General features: G+C 46.3%; 1 protein-coding gene across 3 annotated transcripts in view; it reads left to right on the plus strand.

The window, feature by feature from the left end:
* The window catches only part of VGLL4 (vestigial like family member 4), a 154,339-nt gene that overhangs the window by 79,332 nt on the left and 58,105 nt on the right, over positions 1–16,902 (plus strand). The window contains exon 1 of one of the 3 annotated variants that reach the window (XM_040246758.1): positions 1,662–2,978. The exons of 1 other annotated variant lie outside the window; for it this stretch is intronic. In XM_040246758.1, coding sequence (XP_040102692.1) covers positions 2,897–2,978 — 82 coding nt within the window. In that variant the 5' untranslated portion in view covers positions 1,662–2,896. Of the gene's footprint in view, positions 1–1,661; positions 2,979–16,902 lie in introns of those variants that run through there. One more of the 3 variants, XM_040246759.1, reaches the window with a different exon arrangement.

A 16,902-nucleotide genomic window follows, 5' to 3' on the forward strand; every position in this document is an offset into this window, starting at 1 on the left:
CCACGGTTGAAGCGGAAGGCGGAAGACGCGGGGAGCACAGAGTACTGACTGCCCTGCAGAACCGGCAGCTGTGACTGCCACCCTCCAGCCCTGGGCTTCTCAGACTGAAAGATTTGTCGGAAGTAAGGTGACTCTGCCGCATTGCTATAGAAGTGTCTGCCTGCTCCCTCACCTGTTCTGTGTTTCTCTGAGCAGGGCCACACTGGCATCCAGGTCAGCGGAACAGACATGATGAGGACTGGGGATATATATATATATATTTTTTTTTTTTTTTTCCCGTGGCTCATTCTTCCAAACACAGCTCACGGTGCACTTGTGGGCCTGTGTCCACATGAGTGGTTGCCTCTCGGAGACTGAGACCACATTGTCAGTGACACTGAATCATTAAAGCGAAGTTGCTAAATATTTTACTCATATATTTACCACTGGATTGTTTGAATCTGGTTCAATCATTGTAGTTTAAAACGAAAACTTTTCTTCTCAAAATAAGTATATAAAATGAAGTATCTAAATCGAAGTATCTGAAAGCAGATGATCCCCCCCCCCCCCCCCCCCCCACCCCCCGCCGAGATAAAAGTGGTGGTTCTCAGCTGCATGACAGAACTGCCTGGGACTCTTTAAGAGCAACCCCAGTGCTGGGCCCCAGCTCCTCAGATTATTTTGGGCTGCACCCTCAGCATCAGGATTTTTGAAAGCTCTGCCCCGATTCTCAGGTGCCCATCAGCTTTCTCTTGTGTGGGGTGCACGATTGAGAACTGATGTCAAAGAGTGTAGTACCATAATTATTTTCCAGAATCACCTGCATAGTTGAATCCAAACCAAAACTGTCAGTTGAACCCGAGTCTGTACCTAAAGGTATTAAGTACAATAATATAAATCAGATGTGTATATTAGAGGCTACAAGAGTTTTCTTCTGACCTTCTCCATTAAGTACCATCAAGTATTTTAATTACAATTGATGATGTACCTATTTTTCAGATTCTAGACTATATAATCTAGCATAGATAAATAGCCTTATAAATTAAAGCTTGTGAAATGTTGATTCCTCTGTTGCCTACTTCACCTGCTGTTATTCCAGTTACTACTGTTGCAACAGCAATGGCAACTCTACTGGGTGTCATATTTATCTGCAAATAAGATTCAATTAGCATAACTTGTCATAAACATGCCTATTACCCAGAGTGCAACTGTTGCTACTCTCTTAAAATACAAGCTGTTGAAAGTACTTATTCAATTCTTATTTTAGAGTATTAATGTTAGGTCTTGGTCTACAATATAGCATATCCCTTGATATTTTCTAAATCTCCAAACAGCATACGGTAATATTAGCACAGAAACACTTCTCATGGTAACTTACTAGCCTATTCATGGTGCCAAAAGCTAGCTGCCATCTCCAGAGAGAAAACTTTTTTTCCCCTTTATTTTGCTAGCATGATCTTCATGTGCTGAAGATTCTGAACACTGAGTGATTTACTGATTCAGTAAACAGCTTTTGGGCATCACTTGTCTGGATGTTGGAATGTGACATTTAAGGTCCAGGTCCTACCAAGACATGGCAGCATGATACTCAGTTAGCCTCTGATACACAGATGGAACTGGTTTGTTATGTGCAAAATAAAAATAATTTTCATCCCTCCTACCCATTATGTCCCTTAGGCTTTCTATTTTGGATCTAATGTCTTAACTTCCTTAAACTCTCTCTCTCTCTTCCCCCTTCTTGTGTTTTAGACGGTTATAATATTAGGGAATAAAACACTCTACGAGTAGTTCTACCAACTGTTTTGGGAGCCATAGACCATTATTTAATCCCTCTGAGCCCCAGTTTCCGGTGCTGTAAAGAGGTGATACCACCCCTGGCCTCTTTATGTGAGCTGTTACGATGTTATGAGAGAAGTTATATGTAAAGTGTAAATGCAAAGTTGTAAAACAACTTTAAAAAGAGAAGGAAAGAAAAAAGAAAAAGATAAAGGGAAAAAAAAAAAAAAAGCGTGGTCTGCGTACCACAGCAAAGCCGTTTGGGTTCCTGAAACCCAAAAGTGCAGCGGCAGCAGAGTTAAATTCCACGGAAGTTTTGTTTCCATGATGGATTTCTGACTTTTTTTTTTTTTTTTAACCCCGCCCCTTGGGGGGGGGGGGGTGGAAAAAAAAGGCGACTTCCTGGGTTTTCTCTCCCCTCCCCTGGTGTTGCAAAGCGACAAGGCGGCTTCCTGTCCAGAGCCGTTCGGCCCTGGGCCCCTCCGAGTGCGGGGACCCCCCCACCCCCACCCCCTGCCCGCCCTGGGCCCCCCCACCTTCTCTCGGTCTCCCTTGCAAACACTCGCTCCATTTAGAGCCGGAGCCTGTGCAGAGAGCATCCTGCCCCTCGCGGCGCCCCGGGGATGCCAGTGAGCATGCTCCGCGCGCCGGGAGGAGGCCGGCCGTGCGCATTCGAGTCATTCCAGGCATAGCCGGCGTGTCGGCGCGGCGGACTCGCAGCGGGCTGTGAGCGGCGCGAGCGCGGCTTTGTCCTGGGAGATGGGCCGCGGGCTGCCCTTCCTCGCCCGGGTCTCCGCTGCAAGACACCCCCGTACGTTAGGCTTCTGAAAACGATTGTTCTTTTCCTTTTTTTTTTAAATGCTGGATTGACGATCCAGGACGCATACCGTCTGCACACGAGCCCTCGAAGGGTTTTCTTTCTGCAAGTTCGATTTGGTGTGCCTGTGTCTTTTTTTTTTTTTTTTTTTTAAGACTTTTACTGACTGTTTTGATCCGAGGCCGGGCCTCCGTCTTCTGTGAAGTTTTTTTAAAGAGGAGAGCCGGGAGCTCCTTAGCCGTAGTTGACTTTGGGAACTGTATTATTTTTTTTTTTCCCCGGGGGGCGCAAGCAAAGAGCTGGTTTTCTGTGCTAGCCCGATCAATGCTATTTATGAAGATGGACCTGTTGAACTACCAGTACTTGGACAACATGAACAACAATATCGGCATTCTGTGCTACGAAGGTAGAGACCGTCCCTTCTAGAAACTGCCGCCCTGCTGGTTTTTGGGCAAGGCCACTCCTCCTCTCCCGGTTCCGATCGCCTTCTGTGCGTTTTGTTCTCATTTCTTGGGACTTTCAGGGTGCTCTGGAAGGCAAGCGGTGCTTTCCTCCGTACAAAGTGGTGGTGTTTGTGTCTCTTAGGCTTCAGGGTTACATTGGAGAGGGCTGAGGGGCGGGAGGCGGTGAAATATATACATTGTTAAAACCTTGGCTATTTCCTCGCGACTCCTCACACTTGAAACTCTTGAAAGATGTATTTCTTTTTTTTTTTTTTGGATGTCTGTTGGTGTTTTCTTTAGAGGAAGAACTAGGACCCAAGCAAAAAGTTAAAACATGTCGGATTTTCTCTCTCTCTCCTTTTTTGTTTTGCTCTGATACTTAAACATACACTGTCTACTGTACCGTATTCCTGCTGTATTCCTACAGCCAATAAGCGCTTTGGATGTGCATATAGAGGGGAACAGAAAGTTACAGTGAATTTTTGTGTTGGGGAGCGATTGTCCCAAACAATGAAGTTTTTTTTTTTTTTCTTCTATTCATTTCGGGGGCCCGGAAGGGCACCCATGTCACGGAGCACAGACTGGCTCTTTGTCTGAATTCCCATTTCCTGTACAGCTCCGGGAGGGTTCTGACATTGAGGGATGTTCCCTCCACACTCCATTCCCTTGTGGAAGCAAGCGATTGCACAACCCACCAACCAGTAAGCTAAATTAAAAAAAAAAAAAAAAAAACCTTCTGAATTCTTATTGTTTATTACCTCCTACTAAACTGTGACGTTTTTCCCCACTGCTGGGTAGTATTTCAAGCTGTCTCTGTTAGTAGTAAAAAGAGAAAAGGCGATTTCTTAATCTCCTGGAACATTACGTGCGATTTGAAAACGTGGTAATGGTCTGAGTGTTGAGTAGTCGGAGACACTCCAGGGGAATTCTACCGGGCAGGGGAAGTGTTTGTGTTTTTTTTTTTTTGTAACCGCATGCAAATCTGATGCAGCGGGAGAAGTTTCCATGTTTTCGTTCTATAGTGAAACTGAGCATTTCTCTGGAAAAAGAAAATATGGCAGAAACTTGGGAGGGCGACCCGATCCACTTGTGTTTTCCATGTTTAAAAACCAAAAACAAAAAACAACTTTAGGCCTGTTGCCTAAGCACTCGAAAAGTTACCCTTTCTTTTTCAAGGAAAAAAAAATTCATTCTGTTTTTGTTTTTACTTTATTGGATAAACTTACATTTAAAGTTGCCTCTTTCTGTGGTTTTTGGTTTCTTTTAATCCTCCTTGTACAAGGAAAGTGAATTTTGGTGAATTGCTTCCTTTGAATCTGCTGTTTTAGGTATTATCCTGCTTCTAAAGTCCCTCATTTAAAAGGCAGACATGTTTCGAGTGGTCTAAGCAGCAAGTGATGGGGCTTGTTTCCCCTGAAAGTAACAGATTGCAGTCAGTGTAAAAGAATTTTTTTCTTTTTTTGGTGAACAAGAAATGGAAAGCTTTTACGGGTACTTTGTGTGGGGTCGTCTTTGTCATTGAGTAACAGGATATTTTCACAACAATACAAAGCATAATAATCAGCCTCGGAGAGGACGATAGGGATTATTAGGAAATTGATACCACATTAATTTTTTTATATCTGCAGGTGGTGAGGAAAAGTTTACAGAAAGCGGGTCCAGGTTGCTCTGTGGTATAGCGGATACACCCCACTTAAGAGTGGCCTCCTGGGCCCCCTCCTTAATTAGGAGGAAGAAGCTTTGCTTTTGAAAGTTGAGTAGATACGTTGGACGATGTGCTATATAGTCTGTTTGGTTTAAACATCTGCTGCTGTTTTCCTTATTATGAAAGTTAACATTATTTTAACACCAAAATAAATACACAGGAAATGAAGAGAAGCACAGCAAAATCTGAGTGGTGTTTACAGTGGGTTGTGTATGTCCTAGTGGTTTTCAGAGCGTAAACACTGCACACATCTGCTCTGAACCCAAAAGGGTGTTTAGAAGATGGGCATACATCTTTGAAGAGATTTTTTTTTTTTTCTGGAATAAGAAAAACTGGAATAGTATTGTTCCTTCTAAATCCAACACTTTGAGAATATTTATTTTAAACCCATCTGTGTTCCAGGGAAGTTATTTGGAAAACGGAATGTACAGTTGGTGGGCAGTGTTTGATCTCACTTAGAGCCCAGGCAGGTTTCCCCAGGCAGGTTTCCCGTCTCTTGAAACTTGGACAGATCCAATTTAAAAAACTTTTAGTTTAAAAAAAAACACGTTTTGATCGTTCATTACTGCTTCAATCAGCTGTATTCACTTCTTTAGTTGTTTTAGCGTTTAGTCCACAAAGTAAGCCATGTGTCTGCACCGTCTTTCCTCACCCTCTCTAGCAACTTAGACACAAACAGGTCTGTTTCAGCCAGCTGTGTCATAGCATACGTGGTCTTCCTAAAATCCCACATTCTGGGTGTAATCCAGACAGCTTAGTAAAGGACCCTCTGCTTGGGATCTGCTCCCCGGCACCTGACTTGTACCCTAGAAGTCTGCAATCATAATTATAAAGAGAATTAAGGGAAAAAAATGAACCATAAACAATAGGTCTGGGTGGGGGCCTGATGGGATAGGGAGACACTGATTGTCATAAGGCAGGGAGAATCTGCCTGTGCCTAACTTCTGGAAACTACCTTCGTTGGTGATAAGCCAGTTATTAGCACACTAGGCTTAGGTATTACTGTGTCTTTTCAAAAAGCTCTGGTTTATTACTGAAGTCTTCAGCAGTTGCCCAGTTCATCATTTGTCCTCCTTCCTACTGTATGTTCAAATTATACCCATTGAATCCCCGTTTTGCCTCTCTCTCTGAAAAGGAGCCTTCATTTTTGCCCCGCCCTAAACTCCTGAGAATGCACCGCTCGTAGATTGAAAGCCTCCTGAAGGCAGGGCTTTGTCTCCGTCACTGCTGTCGTAATCCCGAGTCCTGGCACGGCGCCTGGTGTGGCCCGTGGCCCTCAGGAATCAATGGGCTCAAAACGCCACGAAATCTCTCCCATCAGCAATTGTGGTCGTTACTGTCTAATTTAGCACTTAATTGTATACTGTCTCGCATTCTTTAATTATCTAATTATTGCCAGGGCTACCCAGGGCCTTAGATGTTGCTTGCCTTGTCTTCCCCAAGGAAGCTGAGGTCTGGAACCATCAGTCGCCTGTCCTAGTTTATTCCGCAAGTTTGTGACAGGACTGAATGGAGGAGCAGGCGCAGTCGGTGGTTTTGACTGGTCTGTTCTTCTTCTGTACCAGGTTTCCACAGTTCTCCTTGTTGGTCACTCGCACCCCTCTTGGGGTGAGGGAGGCGGTCTGTCCTGGGGACCATCACAGTCCGCCGCACAGGGACAGCGTCTTTTGGGGCATGATGAACAGGTTGGGTCCGACCTGGATTCTTCCTTGCTCCAAAACTGGTTGCTGCTCTAGGTTCCCCCTCGTCGCCATGATCAGGGAAGGTGGGAACCAGGACTCTAGGCGAGGAGGCCCGTTGGCATCGGCCCCTCCTTGCTGCCCGGGCACGGAGCTTTGCTCGACTTCTTTTCCCCAGCCGTGCAAAGGAGGCCCTGCATAGACGCCAGTTCCCAAAGTTTCCTCAGGGGGACAGGGAGCTGGTTGTCCATGGACTCTTCTCAAGATGGCTGGTGGTTCTATTTACATAATTACTGGCGCTGAAAGCTCAGGTCCTAATAAATGTGCTCATGGTTGGCCGTGGCTTTAAGCTGCTGTTAGTGATACTTTAATTACGGGTTAAGAGCCATTAGTGTGTAATTTGGTAGAGGAGTTCTCCCCCCCACCTTTTTAATTTAATGGTGTGATTTATATTGGGAGAAAGTAAGACTAGATTGCATCTTGAGATATTCTGGAAGCTTAAGAGCATTCATTCTAAGTTCCTGAACTTTCTTAAGCTATTCCTTGTTTCAGAACATAATTATCCCTGGTTTCATCACAGGCTGCATTTAAGGTGATTTTCCGGAATTGAGAGGAAAGCACAGCTCGGGTGGTGGAGTCGGGTGAGAGCCCTTGCTTGGAGGTGTGAGCAGGGCCCCAGAGCCAGGCGACTGCCGGATTTGTTCTGTTTCCTGCCAGTTTAACCAGCAGCAGTTTCACGGAGTCCTGCTTCCATTGTTCTTTGTCTAATGAACTCAGAGACATCAGGAAACTTAGGAGCGTGGGGTACCAGCCCAGTGGAAAGGGGCACAGGGCAGAGCTGTGGCTGGGTTCGTCCCCAGCCCCAAATTTCAGTGGCCAGCTTCACCCCGGGGTGTGTCAGAAGTGGGACGTCTGCAGCTGTTTTGCTGTGGAAATTCGTTCTACCGTGGCTTTTAATTTGTAGGTGAGGGTCAGAAGGGAGGTGGGGGAGGGGAGGGCCAGGGGAGGCTGGGAGGAGCTTGGCTAAGGAAACAAGCCCAGGTGAGCCCCGGAGCTCTCTGGCCAGGATCTGGCCAGTTGGGCCTCTCCTTCTGGTTACAGTTTGAGGGGAAGGGGTGACCGCCCCTTTTTCCTCCCAGCTCCCCTCGCCCTGCCCTCTTCTGGAAGGATTATTGTACTTGGCTGTTTCTTGGAACCCACACAAGCTTTGTTTTGGAAGGCGGATTTCTCTTCCTTCCTCCCTCCTTCCTTCCCTATTGTCTGCAGGCCTTCAGTTCCTACAGGGTGTTTGGATTAGTCAGCCTTGAAGGCAGATTTTTAAAAAAAGAAGAAACGCGCTGTGAGAAGAGAAAGATTTGAAACCTCTCCTCCTTATTCGGCTTTTTATTGTGAGGATGCTGTAGAAAAGTGGGTTTTGTCCTGAAGAAATCAGATCCAGGCTTAGCACCTCTCCCTGTACACAAGGGTATAAAACCAGTCTTACCAGGGCTCATTTCTGACCATATCTGTTTGATCTCTGCGTATCTGAATGTTTATTCCGTGACGGTTTATACTGTGTGGTCTCTATGTATATACTGAGCTCTCACTGGAGCTGAGCTGCAGTCTTGTTCAGCAAGGGCACTTTTGTCTCACAAAATAGTGCCCCCCCTTTTATTTTTTAATAAACTCATATATCCTCCTCCCCCCCCCAAAAAAAACTTCACCCACTTTATTTTAAAAGCAGAGTTTGAAAATTTTATTTTCTGTTTTGCTCTCTTCCTCTCTGCCTTCCCAAATGTTACATGTTCTCCTAAGTTTTAAGGGATTGTTTCCATCAGTTTGCTTTCTGATCCTGTCTTTTTTTTTTCTTTTTCTTTCTTTCTTTCCTAGAATTCTGTAGATTGTTTTAGTTTCAGGGTATTGTGTACAGGATTTGTTTTAATCCTAACCATGTGAATCACTACCCGTTGAAAGAATGTTTATTTACGCTAAATAAAATAGAAAATCTCTTCTTAAAGTTGTCTTTAATTTGTGGCTATTTATATGATCTTTCCGAACTCTTAACATTTCACCCCCATCTGTTTGCAAAGACGTCTGTAAACATAACAAACAAGTATATTTAGTGAGTGAGTCGAGAAGACTCAGTGCTGTGCCTTGTCACCCAGCATCCATTCTCATAAGCATGTATGGAATGCTGCTGCTCTGCTGAGGAGTGTGTTAGGTCTCTGGGTTGATCTTTCCGCGTGCGTGTCTGGCTGGCTGTCTCTGTGCCCCTCTGTATTGCTCTCTGTCTCTGCATTTCTCCGTCTCTTAACACTTTTTATTATGAAACATATATATACCTGAAAGTGCATAAAACACGTGTGTTGTTTATAATTAAAAATACAACCAACCTTGTCATGATCACCAGGAGAAGAAACAGTCAGTCGCTTCCTCCAAGCTCTCTCCCAGGCACAGTTTCTCCTGACCCCAACAGGTCATCACAACTGCAACTTGTTTTACTCTTACCTACCTACGTGCGCCATTCCAAACAGACTAGCTTAGTTTTGTCTGTTTTTGTTTTTACTGGAATTCTTCTGTGTCTTATGTATGAGGTCCTCTAAAGTAGTGGCCACGTCCCAAGAGGTTTTCTTCTCCCTGTGAATGAAGCCTGCTCCCCGGGCGGGCGAGGGGTGCCTCACACTGGAATATCCACGGAGGTGCCCTCTGCCCTCCTCACTGCCCTTTTTCTCCGCTGTTAATAGACCTGGTGACGCTTTGGCCTGAACTGGTTTTTTTTTTTTTTCCCCAGCCAGTATTTTGGTCACAGTCTTTACCACCTGTTAAAACCCTCCACCATCCGTGTGTCATGGAAAACTGAGTGTCAGAAAAATTCTGCCCAGTTTCAGAGAGCGCAGAGCAGGGAGGGACACTTCTGGAGGTACGTAGCTTAATTAGGACCCGAACAGAAACTTCGGTCCTGCGTTAATTAATAAGCAATTTGCTTAAAGGGCTGAGACATGTCACATGTCAGCTTTGTCACACCGCCAGGTTTCTTGGGATGGTGATCCAGGGACTTTCAGATAAACAGCGAAAAGCTTACATTGTTCCAGCGTTCAGACAATGCTCGACATTGTATAGACAGGGCTGCCAGCGAGCAACCAAGGGCTGAAACAGTCGTGGGTTGGCCTTATGCACCGTCTGAAATGGTGAATGGAGAAGGGTCACCCATATGGATCGCTCTTGGTGTTCGGTTTGTGTCTGCTTTGCATGAAAATCGTTGCCTGTTAATTCTTCTTGGCTAATGATTTGATTTTAATAGAGCGAATTCCAGAATTTAATGGCCCGATGCAGATGTGTGCTGCCAAGCGCTGGAGCGGTGTTTACACTGCCCCTGCTCCAGCTGGAGCCAGCCCGCCGCTTCCCTGAGAACAGCTGATGAGCGCCCATCTCTGGATGTTCGCCTCCTCCCCTCTTTGGAATCAAGCACATCTCCCCTTAGGTGGCAGCCTGATTAAAGTGACAGGGGACTAACCTAAACTCTCATCTCATTGTCCGCAGCTTTCTCCTGTACCCCTTTCCTCTCCCTTTCTTACAGTGTGTGTCCGTTTAAGCTGTTGTTTTTCCGATGAGCCACTGATAAAAACGATTGGCTGACCCCGCAGAGAACCCTTGTTTTATTTCCCTGATGAAAAGCACTGACCTCTTTGCCAGTGCTTACAGTCACCCAGGAGAGCGACTCGGGCAGCTTCTTAAAGGAATATGTAACAGCTGTGCCAGGCTTGACGTTCTGTTGAGCGGAGGGTAAGAGGGACGGAAAACAGCAGTTCTTCTCTGTCTAAAACCTATGTGAGGTTTTCGAGCCCCGCCCTGCAGAACTCCCAACTGGGAACAGTTAAAACCAGGTACTAGAGATGATGGTTGGAACCCTTTTTCTGTTAGAGGCTTTATATCAATAAAGAGGGGGAGAAAGGAGGAGGGGGAAAGGAGCGGAGTGAAATAGAATCCCAGGACTAGCCGAAGACACCAAGTATAACTCCTGGTGTCCAGTATTAAAGATAACACATCACTTATATATGTGTGTGTGTGTGTATGTGTAAAATATGAGTGAAAGTCACTCAGTCATGTCCAACTCTGTTTGAGACCCCATGGACTACAGCTCACCGGGCTCCTCTGTCCATGGGATTCTCCAGGCAAGAATACTGAAGTGGGTAGCCATTCTCTTCTCCAGGGGATCTTCCTCACCTAGGGATCGAACCCAGGACTCTCGCATTGCAGGCAGATTCTTTACCGTTGAGCCACCAGGGAAGGCTATGTAAAACACCATATAAATACATAAAATCCACACACGCTCACACGTGTGCGTAATGTACATGGTTTTATATTGTGTCTAACAGAGAACGGGAGAGAGCTTTCCTGTAGAGGTGGAGGAATCCTTAGACACCGTTTAGGAAAAAGGAGAAAGTAGAGGGACCAACACGACTCCTTGGCTTTCCCACCCGCAGACTCCTCGGGATCCAACTCCAGCCCTCTGTTCCTGTCACAAGTCCCCACCTTCTGGCCTCAGGGACGTCTCAGGGGTGGGTGTCTTTCCTGGTTCCCCTTCCTTTCTTCCTCTCCTGGGTCTCCCTCTTCATCATCTGCTCACACTCAGGCCTCTCCCAACTTTAAGACGAGAAGCCCAGACCTGCCCCTCAACCTTGTGTTCTCTTCCTCACTGTTAGACCTTCTCCTTGGCATCCACATCGCGGGGGGAAGGAGGTCGGGGTCCTGTCCATCTGCTGCTCAGCCCGCTGGCATCTGATTTCTGTTCCTGCCACTCTGCTGAAGCCCTGCTGGGCACGGGCGCACAGTGCCGCCCTGCTGGCACATCCCGTGGACAGCTTTTAGTCCTTGGTTTGAGTCTGTGTCTGGTGTCGACTCCTTCCATAACCTTTACAGTTTTTCATCCCTTGGCTCAAAGACGTTCCTCATCCCCACTCCCATCAGGAATGGTGTGCTACGCGAGGCATCAGCAGGGCTTGTGTGCTCCTGGGTGTGGGTAGGAGGGTGGATGAGAGGAGGCGGGCTGAGAAAGGTTTGCGTGTAGCTTGAGGATGAATTGGGAGGAAACAGGAGAAACAGGAGAGGGCGTGAACCTGCGGTGGTTAGGGCAAGGGGTGGTGGTAACCTGAGTCACTGCAGGGATGGAGGAGCGGGCGGTGGGGAGTGGATCTTGGAGAGAAGCCTGAGGGGACGTGGTTCTGGATGGGAGCAGGGGAGCAGGCAGAGAGCGGGGAGGACAGGGAGGCTACCCCAGCCTCTGGCGTTTCCAGCTGGAGGGACGCTGCTGCCACTCGCAGGGCGAGGGAACCCCGGACTGTGGGTTTCCCGAGTGTTGTCTCAAGTATGTTTAGTTTGAAGGACTTTGAAATGAGTATATGGGTCTAGATCTCAGAGGAGTGGGCTGCGGCTGAAGATCAAGACTTGGGATAGAGAATAAGAGTGGTCACTGAGGAAGAAAGACGAGAGGAAGAAGTTGCAGCAGCCCTGGGAACCCTTCCCGTAGCCTGGTCTCCGACGGTTTACCGAATTATCACTAAGAAAACGGCCTCACCAGCGCCGCCTCTAATTGTGTTCCCTCTGGACCCGCGTCCATGATCCCTCACTCTGCCCTCCAGCCTCGTCCTCCACTCATCCATTGCCCGGATCCTGTCTCCTGCCAACCCCCAAGCTGCACCTGTGGTCCAGATATACGCAACCCCAACCTTTGAGTGAGCCGTTGCCTCTTGCTGAGATTCCACCCGCGCCAGGCCTTTGTCTTTCATCTCTTTGTTCTCAACACCACGCACTGTGGTGTCTGCTTCGGTGAGAAGCGACTCCACTGTCTTTTCATTAGAGATCAAGAAACACTGGAGTTGTGTGATTAGCCCTGGGATGATGCTCAGTTAGTGGCTAAGACAAACGAGTCTGTCAGTTCCTAGCAAGTTACTCTTAGGGGAAGGACAGATAGCAGGGCAAAGAAGGGGTATGAAGGTTTGGTTGAGGGGGAATCTTTAAGACTCAGTTTCTTTAGAGAAACATTTTGAAGTGGGCTGGTTGCTTGGAAATGACTTCCTCAACTCATCTTGTTTTCTAGTTACTTCACTTTGGTCTATGAAGTGAACTGTTCCTTTCTGGGGGAAATATTTAATACCAGTTACCTGCCAGGCGCTGTTTTATGTACTGGGGACATAGCTGTCAACAAAGGAGACAGCAAGATCCCTGAGATTTTAGAGCTTAACCATGGAGATGAGAGGCAAACAAGATGTAAATAAAGAAGATAATTACAGATTATGAAAAAGTGTGATTGTTACAGGTTGGTGTCTCTTAGCGGACTCAACGGTTTATGATAGTTTTATCCATTCTTAAAAAAGTGACTGGTTTCATTTGCAGACTTGGAGTGGATGATATTTCCCTCATTGTCTTGTGAGGGACTTAAACGTATGTTGAGGAAGCTTGGGAATGATCTCCTTTGGGACCCTAGCAGTGTGAGGCCTTCTGCCTGATCTGTTAACTGGGGTCAGAGTCAGACTGCCTCACTCTATCTTACCCATCTGTTATATTGGGACCTAGTGTTTATTGTAGCGTCATCAACTTAAACCCCAAATGGTTAGATGGTTCATTTGGATCCTAATAGGAACAAAATATATCTCTAGAATGACAAAAACTCAGTGAATTAAAAAAAAGCCTAGGTAATCAATGGATTAGTTGTATGTTTTTCTTTAAACCTCTCTAGTCATACCTTGAAAGATATTGCCCTGTCTGGGATAGGTCCTACAAGACCCAAGGGGAACTTTTATTGTGAGGTCTTATTTTGTGATAGGAGAGTATTTGGGGAGGGCTAGACAAAGGCTCCCCACTCCAGTACTGTTGCCTGGAGAATCCCATGGATGGAGGAGCCTGGTGGGCTGCAGTCAATGGGGTTTCGAAGAGTCGGACACGACTGAGTGACTTCACTTTCACGCATTGGAGAAGGAAATGGCAATCCACTCCAGTGTTCTTGCCTGGAGAATCCCAGGGCCGGGGGAGCCTGGTGGGCTGCCATCTATGGGGTCGCACAGAGTCGGACACGGAAGTGACTTAGCAGCAGCAGCAGACAAAAGGCTGGTCTTGGACTTAATATGGGCCATGGACTGGAGGGTCCCACCTCTTTGGTTTTCTTTCTTCTTTCTTTTGTTGACATTGAGACATAATTAAGTATGGTGAAATTTTGAGGGCATGGCTTCATGAATTTTTCCCCTGTGTTAATACCTGTTGTAATTACCACCCAGGTGAAGACATAGAACATTTCCGTCATCACAGGAAGTCCCTTCTTGCCTCCTTGCCGGACAGTACCCACCCCCTAGCCCCTGCTGGAGGTAACCACTGTTTTGGCTGGGTGGTTATAAATTATTGATAGTTTTTCCTGCTCTTTGGCTTCATGTAAATAGAATCATTTGATTCCAGCTTCTTGTGCTCAGCATGGTATTTCTGAGATTCATCCACATCCTTGCCCAGGTCAGGGGTCTCTTCTTTGGGATTGCCCTGCTGTAGTCTGTTACTTGAGCATATCACAATTTGCTTCTCTCTTAAGGTTGAAGGGGACATTTGCCTTGTTTCAGAGTTTTTAACATTATGAATAAAGATGCTCTAAACATTTTCTTTTCCCTGTAATAAAAAGATACGTAACATGAAGTCTGTTATTTTAGCCATTTTTAGGGTACAGTTCAGTGATTTTCAGCATATTCACTTTGTGGCTCAGCCTCCAAAGATTTTGATACAAGCCTTTTTGTGGACTCACGTGCTCCTTTCTCTTGGGTAAATACTTCTGGGTTTAATTGTCGAGTCATTGGGTAAGCTTAACTTTTTTTAGAAACTGCTTAACCGTTTTCCAGAGTGGTTGGACCATCTGACGCTTGCACCGGCGGTGCAGAAGGGCTCCAGGAACTCTGCGTCTTCCGCAGAACGTGGTGTTGCCAGTCTTAAATTGTAGCCTTGCCGGGGGTCTAGGACAATAATGTCTCAGTGTCTTTCAGCGTTAACTGTAGAATCCGTTACTCACTCGAATACCTGCTGTGACACTGCTCATTGGGCCGGTGTGCCGTAATACACAGTCTCTGCGTTTGATGAATCAATGGTCTCAGAGGCTGGAGTATGTATATTTGTTGTCTAATTTCAGGTCAGAGGTAGTGATGTTGGTATTGTTCAAAGGAGGGCTTGTTTTTCCCAGAGTGGGTAAATCCACAGCCATGGAAGCCAGCGGGTGCCCAAATCCATAGAAGGGAGCAAATGGCACCGTGTCACTGAGGACTCTTGGCAACGCTGCTCTAGTCTGCTGCTGTTTCGCTTTAGTTCGTGTTGGGTAGTGATTCATCCACCCACTGGCCTGTTGAAAGATCGCTCAGGGTTTAAGCTCTAGCAGCTCCTTTTGATTTATCTCCTGATTTGTCTATCATCCCCTTTAGGCTCTTTCAATCCACTGCCTTCCCCACCCCCCGCCCCCCTCCCCCGTTTAGAATGCCCTCCCGGCTTCTTTCCAGCAATGTGAATTCTGTTCACGTTCCAGCCTCCTTTATAAAAACTTTACCTGAAACTTTTTATAGGCAGAAATTGTACTGTAACCTGTTAAATTCTCAATCCTTGGCGAGATGCCTTGCCCTCTTTCAGTGTTTATATTCTTTCCCTTTGAATATCCATGGCGTTTACAGCCTGTAATATTCATTTAGCAGTTATATCACCTTGTGTTTTGTTATCTTTAATGTAAATAAAGCGTGACATTGAAAGCAAACAAACGTTACAGCTTCCATCTAAATAAGTAAGGTGTTGAAGCTTGTCTGCAAAATAGTTACCTTGGAAAATTACCACTCTTAACACTGTGATGATCTCATTCCCAGAACATTGTTGGTGTTTTAGAAGTTGCCTTCATGGTCTTGAGATGCAAAAGCCACGAAGGCAGCTTTGGAACATTTTGAACAGTGGCCAGTAATTAACTATACACAGCAGACACTCGGAGAGGACTCTTTCTGTCTGCCATGCTCAGTTGGATGTAAGTGTGCCTATAAAATGACGAGCTGATTTTTCCTTTGTCATTCTAAAGCCAGTTCCACAAGTGGAGTTTGGAAATAATCTTTTAATCAGTGACAACTTTCTTTGGAATAAGTAGGCTCAAGTCATTCCAGAATGACTGCTTTGAAAATGACAACACTCATTTGCATGCTTACCAGAAATTTTTACAATTCGGTTTTATTCGAGTATCTTCTGCTGGTAGGAGCTCTTGTTGTGGCCGTGGCAAGCACTGGGGTGAGCGCGTGGTGATTTGCGATCACACAGCCCTTATTTTAGAGGGCTGAGATAACTTGGCTGTTAATGCTGGGTAGACTGACAGCCTCTGGCTTCATCTGTGTACTGGTGAGCTTCGTGCACTCATTTGAATGTTGGTGAAGTTCTAGCAACCTGCTCTTCAGCTCACTTGTTGGAAGATTTGAATGCTAACCTAGTTTGCCTGTGAGGGATTTTTCTGTAGAACAACTCACACATTTCCCTCACAGGCGGGGGACGATCAGAGCTCCTAGGGGCCACAGTGGTGTACAGAGCACAGTTCAGGGAGTGTTTGTGGCACCTTAACATGCTTATTGCTGCCTTTAAAGGTTATGATGTCTCCAGCTGTGCTGTCTTACGATCATGAGAAAAAAAAAGAAAAATCAAGTTCCTGCCTTTCCCAGGGTTTATCTTTGAAGTAGCAAGAGAATAAGAGAAACTTCTGGTGACGCTGGGACACACGTCTCATATGGGAACTCATGCTGTTTTGATTTTGTGGCCTGTGCGTGTGTGTTTCACACTGTTTATTACTTTAGGTGCGAAATATTTCCCTTCTGCATTTGCTTCGTCTCACCTTGGTTACACTGCAGCCGTGACAGTTGCTTGACTAACCCTTCCAATGCCCAGAGTTCATCGGAGGTTGCCTTGAGAAGATAGAGAGCCGCCGTGTTGACTGTCCTCCCTGTCGGCTGTGTTTCTTCTATAGCTCTTTAAAGATGACTCAGTTCAGTTCAGTCGCTCAGTTGTGTCCGACTCTCTGCGACCCCATGAATCGCAGCACGCCAGGCCTCCCTGTCCATCACCAACTCCCGGAGTTCACTCAGACTCACGTCCATCGAGTCAGTGATGCCATCCAGCCATCTCATCCTCGGTCGTCCCCTTCTCCTCCTGTCCCCAATCCCTCCCAGCATCAGAGTCTTTTCCAATGAGTCAACTCTTTGCATGAGGTGGCCAAAGTGCTGGAGTTTCAGCTTCAGCATCAGTCCTTCCAAGGAACACCCAGGACTGATCTCCTTCAGAATGGACTGGTTGGATCTCCTGGCAGTCCAAGGGGCTCTCAAGAGTCTTCTCCAACACTGCAGTTCAAAAGCATCAATTCTTCGGTGCTCAGCTTTCTTCACAGTCCAACTCTCACATCCATACATGACTACTGGAAAAACCATAGCCTTGACTAGACGGACCTTAGTCGGCAAAGTAATGTCTCTGCTTTTGAATATGCTATCTAGG

The sequence above is a fragment of the Oryx dammah genome, unplaced genomic scaffold (assembly GCF_014754425.2).
Source record: "Oryx dammah isolate SB20612 unplaced genomic scaffold, SCBI_Odam_1.1 HiC_scaffold_9, whole genome shotgun sequence".
In the NCBI taxonomy this organism is placed as follows: Eukaryota; Metazoa; Chordata; class Mammalia; order Artiodactyla; family Bovidae; genus Oryx; species Oryx dammah.